The 15,369-nt window shown below is 37.4% G+C and overlaps 1 protein-coding gene across 1 annotated transcript; it reads right to left on the bottom strand.

Annotated features, from left to right (window-relative positions):
* Positions 1 to 19: 19 nt before the first annotated feature.
* LOC124284450 (microtubule-associated proteins 1A/1B light chain 3C-like) lies at positions 20 to 13,943 on the bottom strand. The gene is made up of 4 exons (XM_046720531.1): positions 13,773 to 13,943; positions 1,895 to 1,950; positions 1,527 to 1,633; positions 20 to 570 (listed from the first exon to the last, which is right to left on the bottom strand). The coding sequence occupies exons 1-4, from the start codon at positions 13,825 to 13,827 to the stop codon at positions 405 to 407; spliced, it is 384 nt and encodes a 127-aa protein (XP_046576487.1). The 5' UTR covers positions 13,828 to 13,943; the 3' UTR covers positions 20 to 404.
* Between the last annotated feature and the right edge of the window lie 1,426 nt (positions 13,944 to 15,369).

The raw sequence follows: 15,369 nt of genomic DNA on the forward strand, positions 1-15,369 counted from the left end.
GCTGTAGTGCGTATCTGCTACGTTTTCTAAATTATTTCCTGCCATATCGTGCACATTTTATATCCGTACATACGCCGATATGGCCCTTATCTGGAGCCCTGCTATGTACATACATGTAAAACATCTCACAAAACAGACAGAACAAAAGACGACATTGGCCATTGAATGATGAGATCAATATAGGAACAGAACTACAGCACGGATACATGACCACGCAAAAACAAATATGAAAGATGGAGGAATCAGTTACAACAGTTTCACCATCAGAAAGACTTCCATCACAGAGAGTCTACAGCTGATAGTTATAAAGTTTAATTTTCACTGAAGACCTTGGACTGTGAAACTTGTTTGTTCCTCACACTTGCCAGCACTTATGATTCTAGTCAAGAGTTATCTCCCTGTTATCAGTGTCCCCCAAACATCTCCTGCGAGGCATAGGTCATATAGAGGAAACCATCTTCATCCTTCTCGTCGCGATAGATCTCTGCCATTGTGGATGACATGCTGGAAATGCTTTTGTTATTTATGATCAGATAAAATGCTTGGTTTGCATTCAACGACATCCTGTTCCTGAAAAAAAAATTTTTTTTAAATATTAAAAGAAAGGATATATACTGCAGCAGCAACAAGACAAGATAAGGCTTGACATGTTGTATGTAAGGAAGTGAACCTTGGTCCTATAACTCCCTAACCTTTAGGGTATTCCATAACAGCTCCGGGGCCATTTGACCCGTGAAGGTCCGGGCTAGAATGAACCTTCAAGAACCCATGCTTGTCGCAAGAGGCGACTAACGGGATCTTCAGGCACGCTGGCTTGGTTGACAAATGTCTTTGTCAATGCTTCCCAATTGCGCAGATCAATGCTCATGCTGTTGATCACTGGATTGTCTGGTTAAGACTCGATTATTTACAGACCGCTGTCAAATAGGTGGAATATTGCTGAGTGCGGCGTAAACCTAAACTCACTCACTCACTCCGGGGCCATTTGGTAGTCTAGTGGTTAAAGTGCTCTCTCATTACACTGAAGACCCATGTTCAATTCCCCATATGGGTACTATGTGTAAAGTCCCTTTTTAGTGTCTTATGCCATGTTATTGATGAAATATTGCTAAAGGTAGAGTAAAACTAAACTCACTCAGCATAACACCTCAAAAGAATCAATCATACCATTACATTTTTACATTGATGAAAGCATACTAGTGAACGAGCTGGGTTTAATGTTGCATTACTCAGCATTGAAAGGATTATGTTATAGGGTGTCAAATAAATGAGGTGTGAAAGAATGAAGTGATGCAGATGTCAGATGTTAACTACTTCGGTAACATCCGGGGCATGACTATGCGCTGACAAATCTAGAAACTTAATTAGAGCAAACCTGCATTCACACCCATGATCAATTTATTCTAGTGAACTCAAGGGACGCAGCACTACACAACAAACAGCTAGGCCTAGGACAACTTTGACATACATGCCCACTCTGGGCATACACGCCATGAACAGCACAAAGAGTGGTGATGTCAGCTAACCTGATGATGGTGACGAACTGTGACATGGTGAGCTCCTGTGGTACAAGGAACTTGGTCTTGTCCAGCACTGGCAGCTGGTTCTCCTTGTGGTACCTCTCCACAATCACCTATAGTAGATACACTTTTGTCAACAATACCAATTGATGACAAGCTGATCATGTTTATGAGCCTGCATCTAAATAAATATCTTTTATGATCAATTACAAGAGTTTGCACTCAATGACCACAAAATGGTGTAGCATATGTGCATGACTAAAATGCTTTTACGCAACATTCACACATATTGTTATCGCCCTGGATGATTTACCATGGTTACAAATTAGCTCTCACAAGTCTCCTGGCATAGTATTAACACTGAGGCAACTCACAGGTATTTTGGTTGGGAACTTCTGTCGGATGCCTTCCACCTCCTCCTTCCTGGTGGCTGCAAAGTAAAATACACATATGTAAAGTGACAAAAAACACTAAAGTGACAAATACAAATACACACTGTGTAAAGTGACAAATACATCACTGTGTAAAGTGACAAATACACCACTGTGTAAAGTGACAAATACATCACTGTGTAAATGACAAATCACTGTGTAAAGTGCCGTCACTGTGTGTAAAGTGACAAATACGTCACCGTGTAAAGTGACAAATAGGTCACCGTGTAAAGTGACAAATAGGTCACCGTGTAAAGTGACAAATAGGTCACCGTGTAAAGTGACAAATACACATCAATATAGGTACTAGGGCTCAGGTTACCTTTATATACATATACATATGACAAAGAATCATCAGGAGTAGAAAGTGTGTATGGCAATAGTGCATAGTACATGTTGTATACAAGCCCACTTCTCAATCTTGAGAAATGACAGAAACAGGTACTTGCCATGTGAAATTTTCCTAAACACTTCGATCACAACACAGCTTCCTTACACCCATTAGTTTCTATAAAATGGACATTTACAAAGTTGACAATTATTTTCACTTAAACATTCATGAACAATGGGTGCCAGCATCAACTCACCACAACACTTAATTAATCAAAAGTATAACATAAACCAGACTTTTCAATTAGCCTTTACTGTAGGCTAAAAGCCACTTCCCACATTACTAAGACTTGTGATCCCAGATAACTTCCAGGTATACATGTCCTTGCTACAGCGCTGAGGCCCATCTTGCACTATCAGTCAGTGAAGCACACAGTGTAGACTTGCATAAGTCTCTAAGGTAATAATTAATAGTTTACATGATAATTTCTAAAAAAATATAAATAGAAGCCTGACATCCTTGTTGTACTGTCAACTTATCTAGACTTGACTCTATAAAGGATGGAATTACCATACATCCATGGGCTTTGCATTCAGTGCAGCCTTGGAGCAAAAACTACACGCTGTGCGGATATACTAAACTTGCACAAGTCTCTCAGGTAATGATTAAGAGTTTAAATGATGCTTTCTGAAAAAAAATACATAAATACCAGACTTGGGTCCTTAGACTTGCCTCTTTAAAGGATAGAATTACTATACATCCACTGGCTTAGCATTGAGTACAGCCTTTGAGCAAGGCTACACACTGTGCTGATACACCATCAACCCACCTTACACAACACCCCTGGCCAGACAAGGGCAGAAAGTGGACTAGACAGTATGTTATGTTCAAATAGAGTCCTGCTACCTGACCTCAGCCTTACCCCACACAACTTGAAACCTAACGACATACCGTATTTGCCTCAGTAAGCCCCAATAAATTGAAACTAGAGTGTATAGCTAGTCTTTGAAATGACCATATATTACAGGAAAAACAGTTCATAATGTATATTAAGAAAATATAATAAGGAGCACACAGACTTTCATCATTTTCAGAAACTATAGTAATCTAGCCTTGCCACATTGTCTCGACTTAAATGGTCTATATTGGGCATATTTGTTTCACGGGCTGTACAACAGACAAGGGGTAATTACTAAAACCATACATGATTTTAATTACTCTCAGTGAGTATGGTTTTACACAACCTTTAGCAATATTCCAGCAATATTACGGCAGGGTACACCCATAATGGGCTTCACTTTTTGTACCCATAAAGGGAACTGAACCTGGGTCTTTGGCATGATGAACGCTTTAACCACAAGGCTACCCCAACGCATCCAATTATTTTCAGAGAATAGGTGGTTGTGGACAGACTTAATTCCAATGGTGATCAAACTAAAACAATTTTTATAATAGTAACTAGGCAACTATATATACCTGTTCTACAGAGCAGTTTTCAGTTAAATGTGTAATACACAAGAAAGTATGCTACATGCCAGCACTTGAAGATTACACACAGATTGGTTAGAATTTGGTGCTTATTGGAGCAGAGAGCTTAATATGGCAATTACGGTAGGTCACATTAGATGCGTCAGGACATAATGTCATCACATTGAGTACAGATAGGCCATTGCTATGCTATAATCTTAGGACCATATAATCAACCTTTTCACCCTGCTTGATATATGATAAATAAGGCGACAGCATCTACAGGCTCTCTAGTAATCCTGTGTTTTGTGGGGCTGTGGCACAGTCGAGTAGTTAAAGCATTTGCTTGTCACGCCGATGACCCAGGTTCGATTCCCCACACGGACACAATGTGTGAAGCCCATTTCTGGTGCCCCCTGTTGTGATATTGCTGGAATATTGCTAAGTGGCGTAAAAAAACATACTCAAGAAGTACCGGTACTTTCTTGTGTATTGTGCACACTTTTTTCTACAGCTGTGTAGAGTGGATTATGCATTATGAACACCATATCGAAGTCTGATGTTTCTATCCTAATGCAGTCATTACCACAAGCACATAACATGGGAAGTACCTTGTCAACAAAAAAAAGAAATGAATATGAAATTTAATTTTACTGCTTGGTGAAAGCATTCATGGTAGATGTGTTTAATCTTTTTATGAATTTTACATTAAAATTTCAATAAATATTCTTTAGATTAACTCAGCAAAATGTGAGTAAGGTTATCAGCAAGCAATAACTTGACATTATTTACAACAACGGATGGTCAGGTTACCACTTGACACCGTGAACAGAACTTTGGTCGCCTCTTACGACAAGCATGGGTTACTGAAGGTTCATTCTAACCCGGACCTTCACGGGTCTTGTATTGTGAGCCTCGTATCACGACGCTATACTGTATTGTTGCATAGTTACACCATAAGTGGCCTCCATATCCATTTGGTCGCCTCATGAAACAAACTTACTGGGGACCTACTCCAACCAAGAACCTCAGTGGGTGTTTGTATTACTGATTTTTAACCATGTAACAGACTTGCTACATGAACAGATTCTGCATTGGGAGCAGATATTTAAAGTCACAAACTGTTATGGGAGTGCGATATGCAATGATATACCACACGATCTATATTTTATTGTCTGTAATCTCCAACATCTGCCACAACTTCCTGACTATATTGTATATCAGTTTGTTGAGGCTGCATCATTTCTCATATTGACTTTTAAAATATATTACTTTCCACACTGCAACTATAGCAAGCCATGCAGTATGCATGATACATGCCACAGGTATTCAATAATACCTACATCTCTGAGTGAACGGTTTACCATCATAATAAACATGTACACAGCTAGCAATGAGTGATCACATACTGGAAAACCAGGAGTTGATTAATGATAAGAACCTTTGTGCCTACTATGTACTATACGACCCTGAGGTAACTCGAAATCCATCTGGGGCAAAAAACTAATGACAAAGTGTCCAGGTCTGATAATGAACAGCTCAGGACAATGCCAAACTGAAACATATGCTTACAGATGAACCCAAATTTTAGAGAAAGCACAAATAATTGCTTTTAATTTTATGATAAACTTTGAAATATTTCTATCATAATTTGCTGTATGTCTTTGTTAACACGACAATACTTTGAACTAGTTGAAATGAAACATCATGAATCCATAGTAAATTTAAATTCCTACAAGTAAAACATTTACTGACCACTTACTAATTTTTGTTTTATTTGTTAAGATCTTTTATTACCTTGGCACAAAATATATGAAAATTATACATGATAGAGGTCAGGGTTTACAATAGTTAATCTGGTTATGTGGAGGTCTTGAGGATAATTAATTGAAAATATATCCATGAAATAAACAGTTGTGTCAATGATAACTTCATGTCATCTTCAGTGTACCTGTATCTATCACACAGCATGCATCAACAGAATGAATACAATCAAACACACAATGACCCATTTTCAACTGATCTTACACAGTCATCCTTCTACCTTAAACTACAAGCTAATCAACATGATCACGATGACACAATCATCCCGTTTCATGTCAAGGGCAATATCATCACTGACAGTGTAATCTTATCGTAACACAAGTCCATGGTCTAACCTGATGTAGTTCAATGTCAGATAAGATGCTTACTGTCTCCGCCCACTTCACACTGACTACACAATGTCATACAGAAGCCATCTAGTGAATATATCACACATTTGTATGGATCACATCTTTGTATGGATCAAAATATATTCATCCAACTTCTAAATGCCTTTCAAAGAGTGAATTACTTTCGTTTTACGCTGCTTTTAGCAATATTCCAGCAATATCACGGCAAGGGACACCAGAAAAGTGCTTCACACAATGTACCCATGTAGGGTATCGAATCCAGGTCTTAGGAGTGACGAGCGAACGCTTTAACCACCAGGCTACCCCACCACCCCTCCTTTCAAAGAAACAAGAGCTACAAATATAGAGTGGGGCCTACTTTACTTCAGTAGTTCGTGAGTTCAGTTTAAACACTAAAGGAAAGTATGTATACCAAGTTGGGTATATTAACACTGCATCGAACTGTATTTCTGTTATCACAACATGTCAGTTTAATGTGGATGGAGAGCCTGAAGTGATGCAAGGCTCTGACCTGTACCATGTCAGAAAATACCATAAGCACAGGCATGGTGCTGACAAACCTAGGACATCATGGATTCAAACCCAAGATTATAGGTGTGTGGCATGGGTTGCAGCTCTGCACAGTGAACTGCTGTTCCATACACCAGTATTGCTAATTATTTGAGACTTTTGACAAGTTTGATAAGGATGTTCAATATTTCATGTATCAACATGATCAAACTACCAGTAACCATCATTCCAGTGCTTTTGCCTACCACTGTTCAAGGCAGCCTTTGTCAATAGACTGGTCTCCTTACCAACCCATGTTAACAACATGTGAAAGTCAAACCACTAGTGGTGTAACGACTGACTGACTGAGTTTGGTTTTACGCCGCTTTTAGCAATATTCCAGCTACATCACGGCGGGGGAACACCAGAAATGGGCTTCACACATTGTACCCATGTGGGGAATCGAACCCGGGTCTTCGGCGTGACAAGCCAAAGCTTTAACCACAGTGGTGTAACGATTCATCAATAGTATCAATGTTTGCATTGTCAACTACGAGATATGAGTGCATCGATACAAAACACATTTAGGCAATGTATCAGAATAGTTATATCGCAAAGGTCCATGATACATCGATGTATCGCCACAAGAGACGATATATCCCGATAGAGCTTAAATACTACTTAAAGTTGTAAGGAGTATTGCATTAGCTATAGGAAGGGAGTCTCTTTGAAATTCTTCTAAATTTTAAAAACTAACTGAACCTTATAGGAATTTGTTTGTGTCTGTTATCTTTTTTACATGAACAAAGGAGTTGGTGTATAAGTGAAAGAATGTGAAAATCTTTCAAACTCTGTGAACTGTAAAATACTTGTCATCAAGTAATCGAAATATGTTTTAACACCATTTATTAACAACTATGAATGATGTCTTAGCTTCGTTAAGAAAGAGAACTGAGAGAAGATAAAATTTAGAAAGCATACTTTTTTCAGTGATTCTGAATTCTGGTATAAATTACATTGAATTGTTTGTGAGAGCATTGGTGCAGAAACACTAGTGTTGGGAATTGGTTCAAATCTCACAATCGATGATTGCTTCATTACCAACGAACAATCATCGAAAAAAATTGGTTAGCGTCATTTTTCAGATTTTCCTATCCAGGTTGTTACTGCAGAAAAGTATAACATGATGCAACTTGTTTCTTTACAGAGATGACTAATATATCATGAACATAAACTTCCTGGAGTCTTAGAGAAATATTCAGTCATGACTTTTCAGTTAGTGAAGTGAGTTTTCTAAGAAATAAACATGTTTCCAGGCCCTGACAACTTCTAAGATATGTTCCATTGTCAAGTATTTCAAAGACTAAAACAGTAGTTCCAAAATCGTTTATGTTCGATTATGAGAAAATGAGATCGATTGCTTGGTCGTTTGGTCACTGCGACCAATCTTCAATTATTTCAATTAATCGGAACACCACTAAGAAACACAACTTCCCAAGGGAAACTTCAGTTGCAAGCTTATATATATTAGATTAAGGTATACTGAATATGTTTGACTGTACGTTCTTAAGCATTAAATGCTGAAACTTTATTAGATGACCAACCTTTTAAGTGTGTAAGAATGTAACACAAGTTCTGTATAACAAATGAAGTTTCAGTCATTTTATCTATCAAATATATTCTGTTATTAGAAATTGTAAAGTATTGGAATACGTATCGTAACGCCAACATTGTATCATGATAATAATTGTCTCGCAGGTTCCTTGCTAATACTTTCATCTTATATCATCTCGCCTCATTAAACTGGCATCGGGATATATCGTCTCGCCACATAGGCAACGATACACAGCTCTACAAACCATCATTTTGTTAACAGTAAAAAATAAGACAACAAAGCAGCTATGTCAGCATGACCAGGAACACTTCAACATTCCACCAGACATAAAGCACTTACTTGACGCATGACTGTATGTAAACGGAATTCATGTGTACATACCTCCCCAGGATTAACATTCACCAATCTACAGTGTAAAAACAAATATATCTGAGGCATACTGGACCACATCATCACTGACATACTAATGATGTTCCTGCCAAAGATGCTCAGTGACCGACTCTCTAGCCTTTGTCAGGGCATCTGCCCAGAGAATGGAAAGTTCGATCCCTGTACACATCATAGTAGTCTGTCATACAGACCCTGAAAAAATATATATCCAAGAAAGCTCATGTAAGTCCAGGACCCAGTTGTATCAAACTTTAATGAAGCATTAACGTGCCATTAAACGTTCATTAACTAATGTATCATTAAATTCTGTTGTACTAACGTTTTAATGATGCTCTGTTGTCATTAGTGCGTCATTAACTTAATGAAGGTCCTGGGGTATCATTAGAGCGTCATTAAACTTCCTGGAAAAGTGAACATTGCGCCAGAATTTCGTTTGCACCGCACTGGATCTACCTGCAGCTATAAAATTACACAGAAATGTAGAGAATTAAATGTCATAGCTCATGGTATAAACTCAGTTTGAAAAGGTAGACACTGCTGAATGTTACTCCTCATTTTGTTATGCGTTAAAAACAGTAAATTCCTCTGCTTTTTATCGTGCACTGATAAAAATACTCTGCTATTATATTTTCAATTTGGTATCATTATGGAAAGTGTAATCGGACAAAATTCTGCCTGATACCTGAATGACATAGGTATGTGTTAAATTAGTTTGTGTGCTTTCGTATATAACGTTATACACTCAATCTTAAAAGTGACTCGCAATATGTGTTGAAAATGGATTTTCCCCTATGACGTCAAATGGCTACATAAAGGTCACACGCTTATAAAGATAAGGGGGCCTCACTCCGGTATGCTTAATACTAAGTCATTGTAACTCAGATCACTTGGCGACAATTTGCTGTGAATAAGTACACACTATTTTCGTGCTGTTTTGTTCTCGGAATTATGGAAAACAATGATACTCAAAACATTTGTGACAAACGCGCACCTGGCCAATGATTATACGCCATTGTTTTGTCTATAACACAACATTAACAAATTCAATGAACAAGACATATCCTTTAAAAACGTGTGCATATATACACTTCATGATATAAATAAATCATTTTTATTTATTATGTCAGTTTTACTTAGGTTTAAAATACTAAATGTTGATAATGAAATTAGTTTCATGAAACCATATGTGAACGATCATATGAAAGTATACATTAATAATACAAGTGTAATCCGCAGGACAGTGTGATTGTGTTTAATCTTATTCAACTGACCTTCACCTCAAAGAAATTGTCACATATGTCAAACAATGTTGATGTATGACATCACTACCGATGACCGATTTCTCATGAAATGACGGCTTTGTGGATATTTGGGTGCCCATGATTTTCGAGGGAACCTTTGTCCATAAATGTATGATGAAAAAGTCAGAAAATCGGAAACATTCTGACTATCTGCATGCGGTGATTGTTTATAAATTTTTATTGTTTTCATTGAAAAGTCATTCAAATGCTCGATAATTGCCTATGTCATTCTCCATGATTTTTGAAAAGGCGTCTCGCATGGTGTCATGACTGCACAGAATGCAGGATTTTGTATGAATATATAAATTTTCAGTATTGTATCTGCACAGAACTTTTTAAGTTTTCTAGTTCTTGCTACTACGATACTCTTTCCGTGCATATTCTAAAAATATTGAGCTCATGCATGCTACAAAAAGACGAACTGAAGTCTAAAAAATTGAGAAAATGCTGCACAGTATAAAATCTGATATTTGAGGTTGTTTATATTTCTAGCAAGAGCTGTGTAATGAGCACAACGTCCCGTTTTCACACCCAATATGTTTCGTTTTATCTTAGACACTTGGTTTTAGTGACAAAGACCATTTGGAATTTGATTCTAAAATGTATGAGGAACTCAGCGATGCATTTGTCACAACTGAATATGAAATATACATGATGTAATAGGCGTCCTATGACTGGCCTTTAGCTTAAACTTGAATTTGTAAACACTATCCAATATGGCGGAAAGCTCACTTCGGCATTCGTGTTCGTGTATTTTCCAAAACATCCCAACCGATTCTAGGTTTATCGGCGACGTTTCAGAATTATTTAGACGTGTTTCTTCACAGCAGTCGAAATGTTTGTTTTTGTTCCGAGGGGTTTAGCCCTAAAGATGCCATTTTGACAGACAACCTAGAGTAACAATTACATGTTTACAGCGCGGAATTGTGGGAAAAAATTAGGGGAATCCCCGGATTTAATGAAAATATTTACATTAGGAGGTCATTAGATAATGATACGCTAATAAGTGTTTGATACAACCGTTTTTAATGATGCCATTAACTAATGATGCATTAAGGATTTAATGTATCATTAGGGCTTAATGTTGACATTAGTTAATGAAGCAATGATACAACCGGATCCTGATTACCACAATTTCAGGAAAATTAAGAAAGTCTATGGGCTCCTTTTCATTATATTTCATGATTGTCATTAATGAACTGTTTTTCTGTCACTGAAACAAATATATCCAAGAAAGCCCATGCAAGTCTAGATTGCCACAGTTTCATGAAAATAAAAAAAGTTTATCGGCTCCTTTTCATTACATTTTATGATTACTAATTATGAACCCTTTTTTCTGTAAAATGTGTTCATTTCAGAGACTAGATGTTAGTTTAACAAAGATGGCAATGGCTGGTAACTAGATCTATAACACCAGAATCAGTGTGGAATAGTACAAGCATTAGAATTGGTCTTCAGCAAACCATGCTTGTTGTAAAAGGCGACCAACGGGATCCGGTGGTCAGGTTCGCTGACTTGGTTGATATGTCATATCCGAATTGCATAGATCGATGTTCATGATGTCAATCACTGGATTATCTGGTCCAGACCCGATTATTTACAAACCACCGCCATATACTGATATAGCTGGAATATTGCTGAGTGCGGCGTTAAACAAACAAACCAAACAAACAAGCAAGCAAACAGACACAGCTCAAGTATAGATCATGTTTTGTGACATACACTAGGGCACTGACCATGAACAACATACTTTTCCTAGGAACCTGAGTTTATTTGTGTGTCACACCTGGCTTGACTCACCATTCTAAGCAAAATGTTCATGGTGTTTGTGGCTGTGATGATGATGAAGTGCACCATGTGGTTCACAGTCATTATCACAACCCACCAGCTGGTTGTCCACAGAGAGATTGGTGTTGATATTCATTCACTCGCATTCACTACCACTAGTACCAGGCAGTCATAATGGGAAACATAATGAGTTTGGCCACTCAGGCTAGGAATCAAATTTCACCATTTAATACATCAATTTTGAATAATGTTCTTGCCAGTGCCACTACCTAGTCATTGGTCATTGAGTAGAACACCAAATGTTTCTGTTAAAATGCAAAAAAGCTGACAGTATATTCAACAGCAATGATTTGTTCTTTTCACATCAAGCAACCTTTCACCTCAAAATGTATTAGCACATTGGCATTTTTAATATATTTGTTCAATCGTTCTCAGGCAAGCAAACATTTTACCAGAAGCAAAGGAACGGCTTTTTGTTTTTTAAACATTAAGAATCCCCAAAAGCTGGAAATATACACACAAAAAACACAAAAATCTAGCACAATGCAGTAAAAATTTCATTTAGTTTTTATTACTTCTTTGATTGGCGTTCTAGAAGTTGGGTAGATGAAGAATGAGGACTATTTTTATGGATAAACAACTTCTTTATTCTGTACAGGCGATGTTTCGACATAGATTCTAATGTCGTTGCTGTGTAATTAACAATAAGCAAGATGTACCACCTTCTTAATGTATTTAGGCCTGCAGGTGACTTAATGCATGTGTGTTGCCTGTATTCAATCAGTGAATATACTACTATGAACCTGAAATCAGTTCTCTCCTTACTGCTACACAAACAAATAGCTGGGCAAAACCAATCAATACCTTGTAACAAGAAAACTCATGCCTCAAAACACTTCATTGCATGATCTTTTGAAAACAAATGCATGAAAACGGGACAATCTATAAGCATGGTTTCTAGATCAAGACTTTCCACTTCCTGCATCATTGGTTCATTGTGAGTCTATGTAAATCATTAAAATACCTTAATATCAATATCAATATTATCAGCGTGAAACATCAGAGACAACCTGATTCTCATTTCATGACCTATTAATAGTGAACTGTCTATAGTATCCACATCATGTCACGTTATATCTGGTCTTATTTGTGGAACTTTGATCAGGTTAGCAGATATTGACAAGCTGACTGTCAGTCACACTATCAATCCTTCTCTGTCCACAGCCTCCTATGGACACCCAGGAAGGTGCTCTGATGCTGGGTCACTGCCAAGTTCATTATCACATAACTGTTATAACTACATGCATGACTTGGGCCACTATGGTCTCACACAACAGCACATACATCAATATAATCGGAAATCTAACAACTCAAGACTAATTGTACAGAAGAATAAGTATGCACAGCACGACAACTGATATTGCTAATCTAAGAGAAAGTAGGACAAGTCACTCATGGTCATATTACTCTTATTATATCATTAATGTAGATTTTTCTTCGAATTCTTTAGGGTTTTTTAGCCAAACAGTAGCATCTGTAACACATGTAACGTCTAATTCAGCATTAGTTAATAAAAAAATTCCTTAAAAATATCTAATGTAAGATTTAGTTTAATGTTACAATAACATGTGTCTTGTATACTAATCAAGAAGACATTAAAGCATTAGTGTTTCCACTTCCTGCTGTGTACTCCTTAGTGTCTAGACCATAACTTCAACCCATATCCATGGAGCCAGACATGGAGACTATGAATGTCACAAAATTAATGTCAGCTCACCAGGCTCACGGGGTTATGAACGGCAGTCAAAAATAGAATAAGTGATAAAAGTAATCTAGGGAACGTAGATATGACACAAAATATACAGACACATAATTTATACTGCTGTGTTTGACTTACCCAAGTTTGATCAACACTGGAAGTGTGTAAAACCTTTGATTTTGCATCTTTGTGTTCATATCATTCTTATGTAGAAAGATTATGGGTAATATGTCTAGATCATGTGATTTACTTTACAAAGTATTTTCGATTAACTCCGTTCGTGACAAAGTTTTTCTCAGCAGTATAAACAATACAGAAAGTAAATATATACTATTTATAATAATCTGTACTATTATTTTGTTTCAATCGAGGTTATTAGAGATTACAAAAGACTGAACCTGGTGAAAGATCTTACATCTTTCGTGGCATTGAGCTGTCAACAGCCTTGACAGTGGGGACTGAAGTTGTAAACAGGTGCTGAGTGACCCTGATAATAATTGAACTTACCGAAGCTTTTCCGTTGTTTAAAAGTCCTCCCCGTTGGTTCTTGGGGTGTAGGCATTGTTGTAACTTAATTTAACTTAATGACAACAGAAACAAATGGTCTCAATCCTGTTCCGGCAGCCAACTCAGAGTCAGATGTTTTGATGCAAGAATCGCTTGTGACGTCACGTTCCCCGCGCTGATTGGACGACTAAGGGACGTTATTCTCATTAGAGTACAACTTTGATAGCCACTAAAAATACAATGAAGAGAGTTTTTGTTTTCATCAATACATACAAAAAGTAATGTTGAATAGATGTCATGAATATAACAGTCATATGTAGATTTGAACATTTAAAGCATCCATCTGCAACGATCTGAAAGATTGATGATATTTTGCTTTGAACATCAAGTTCAGTGAAACATGACCATCAGTGCCGTGCTTTCTCATTCATTTGATTATTAAGAAAGTAAGCAAAGTAAGGTGACCACTGATAAGTTTCAAATCGCTGATATTACTAAATGCTTATCACCTTGAATCACGATTGTTTTTTGTTTGGGTATATTTTGTTTTGTTTTGTTTGTTGTTGTTGGGATGTTGTTTGTTCGTTTGGGGTGTGTGTGTGTGTGTGTGTGTGTGTGTGTGTGTGTGTGTGTGTGTGGTGTGTTGTTGTGTGTTGTGTGTTGTTTGTTTGTTTTGTTTTGTTGCTGTTTGTTTGTTTTTGTTAGTTTTTTAAGTGTTTTTGTTGGGTTTGTTTTTGGAGGAGGGTGTTTTTCGGTTTGGGGTATTTGGAGGTTTTTTTGGGGTTGGGGTTGGCTGGGAAGGGGGTCGTGGGTTGTTCTTTTTGTAATTGTTCTGTTGTTTTGTTTGTTTGTTCTTTGTTATTTCGTTGTTTTGGGGTTGTTGTGTTCTTTGTCTTGCTTTGGGGTGGGGTAGGGGGTATTTTTATTTTTTTTATTTATTGGGGAGTCTTTGTTGTTTGTTATATGGGGGTCTTTGTTGTTTGTTATGTAATTTGCCGTTTAAAAGTTCAAAATGTCTTCTTACTCCTAACCTCCAGCTTATAACTGTCGGGTTTCACTCTCATAACCTCCAACACATAACTGTCAATCTTGTGTCAGTAATATTTGAGTAGAGTAAGATAAATGTTTCCATTTCTGTCGGATTGTATTTTTATAGATATAGTTCATATATTAGTAATTATTACTCAGTATATCCTTTCTCGGTGTCAAGCCTCCGGTACCAAATACAAATTATACATAGGACGCGCTGTCTTTGGGGTGGGAAAGCCAGCCGTTCAAATGGTTCCATGTCACGTTGCAGACTCGGGTTGGATTCCCCCTATAGTTACATTGTGAGGAACAAGTTGTAGGTGTCTCCTGTCTTGACAACACGTCACTCATTCAGCCACTGTCAGCATCAGCGTTAACCTCGTGTTGTGTAGTCATACACCAGCTTCACATAGACTGTTTCCCACTGAACAGTTCACTCACTCGAAACACTCACCAGAAACATTCCGCGGACATGCCATGTCCTCTTACCGTGTTCATTTGTCCATGATATAATCAACACTAAACATTTCCCTTTGCTGAACCGACAAGTATTTTACAGCCGCATCAA

The sequence above is a fragment of the Haliotis rubra genome, unplaced genomic scaffold (genome assembly GCF_003918875.1).
Source record: "Haliotis rubra isolate DU_JTF1 unplaced genomic scaffold, ASM391887v1 Scf337, whole genome shotgun sequence".
NCBI classification, from domain to species: Eukaryota; Metazoa; Mollusca; class Gastropoda; order Lepetellida; family Haliotidae; genus Haliotis; species Haliotis rubra.

Coding starts and splice junctions, on each gene's coding strand:
- LOC124284450 (XM_046720531.1), bottom strand. CDS start 13,827: ATGCCTACACCCCAAGAACCAACGGGGAGGACTTTTAAACAACGGAAA. Junction 1,951..13,772: donor TAAACAACGGAAAAGCTTCG/GTAAGTTCAATT, acceptor TTTACTTTGCAG/CCACCAGGAAGGAGGAGGTG. Junction 571..1,526: donor CAGTTCGTCACCATCATCAG/GTTAGCTGACAT, acceptor TTTTTTTTTCAG/GAACAGGATGTCGTTGAATG.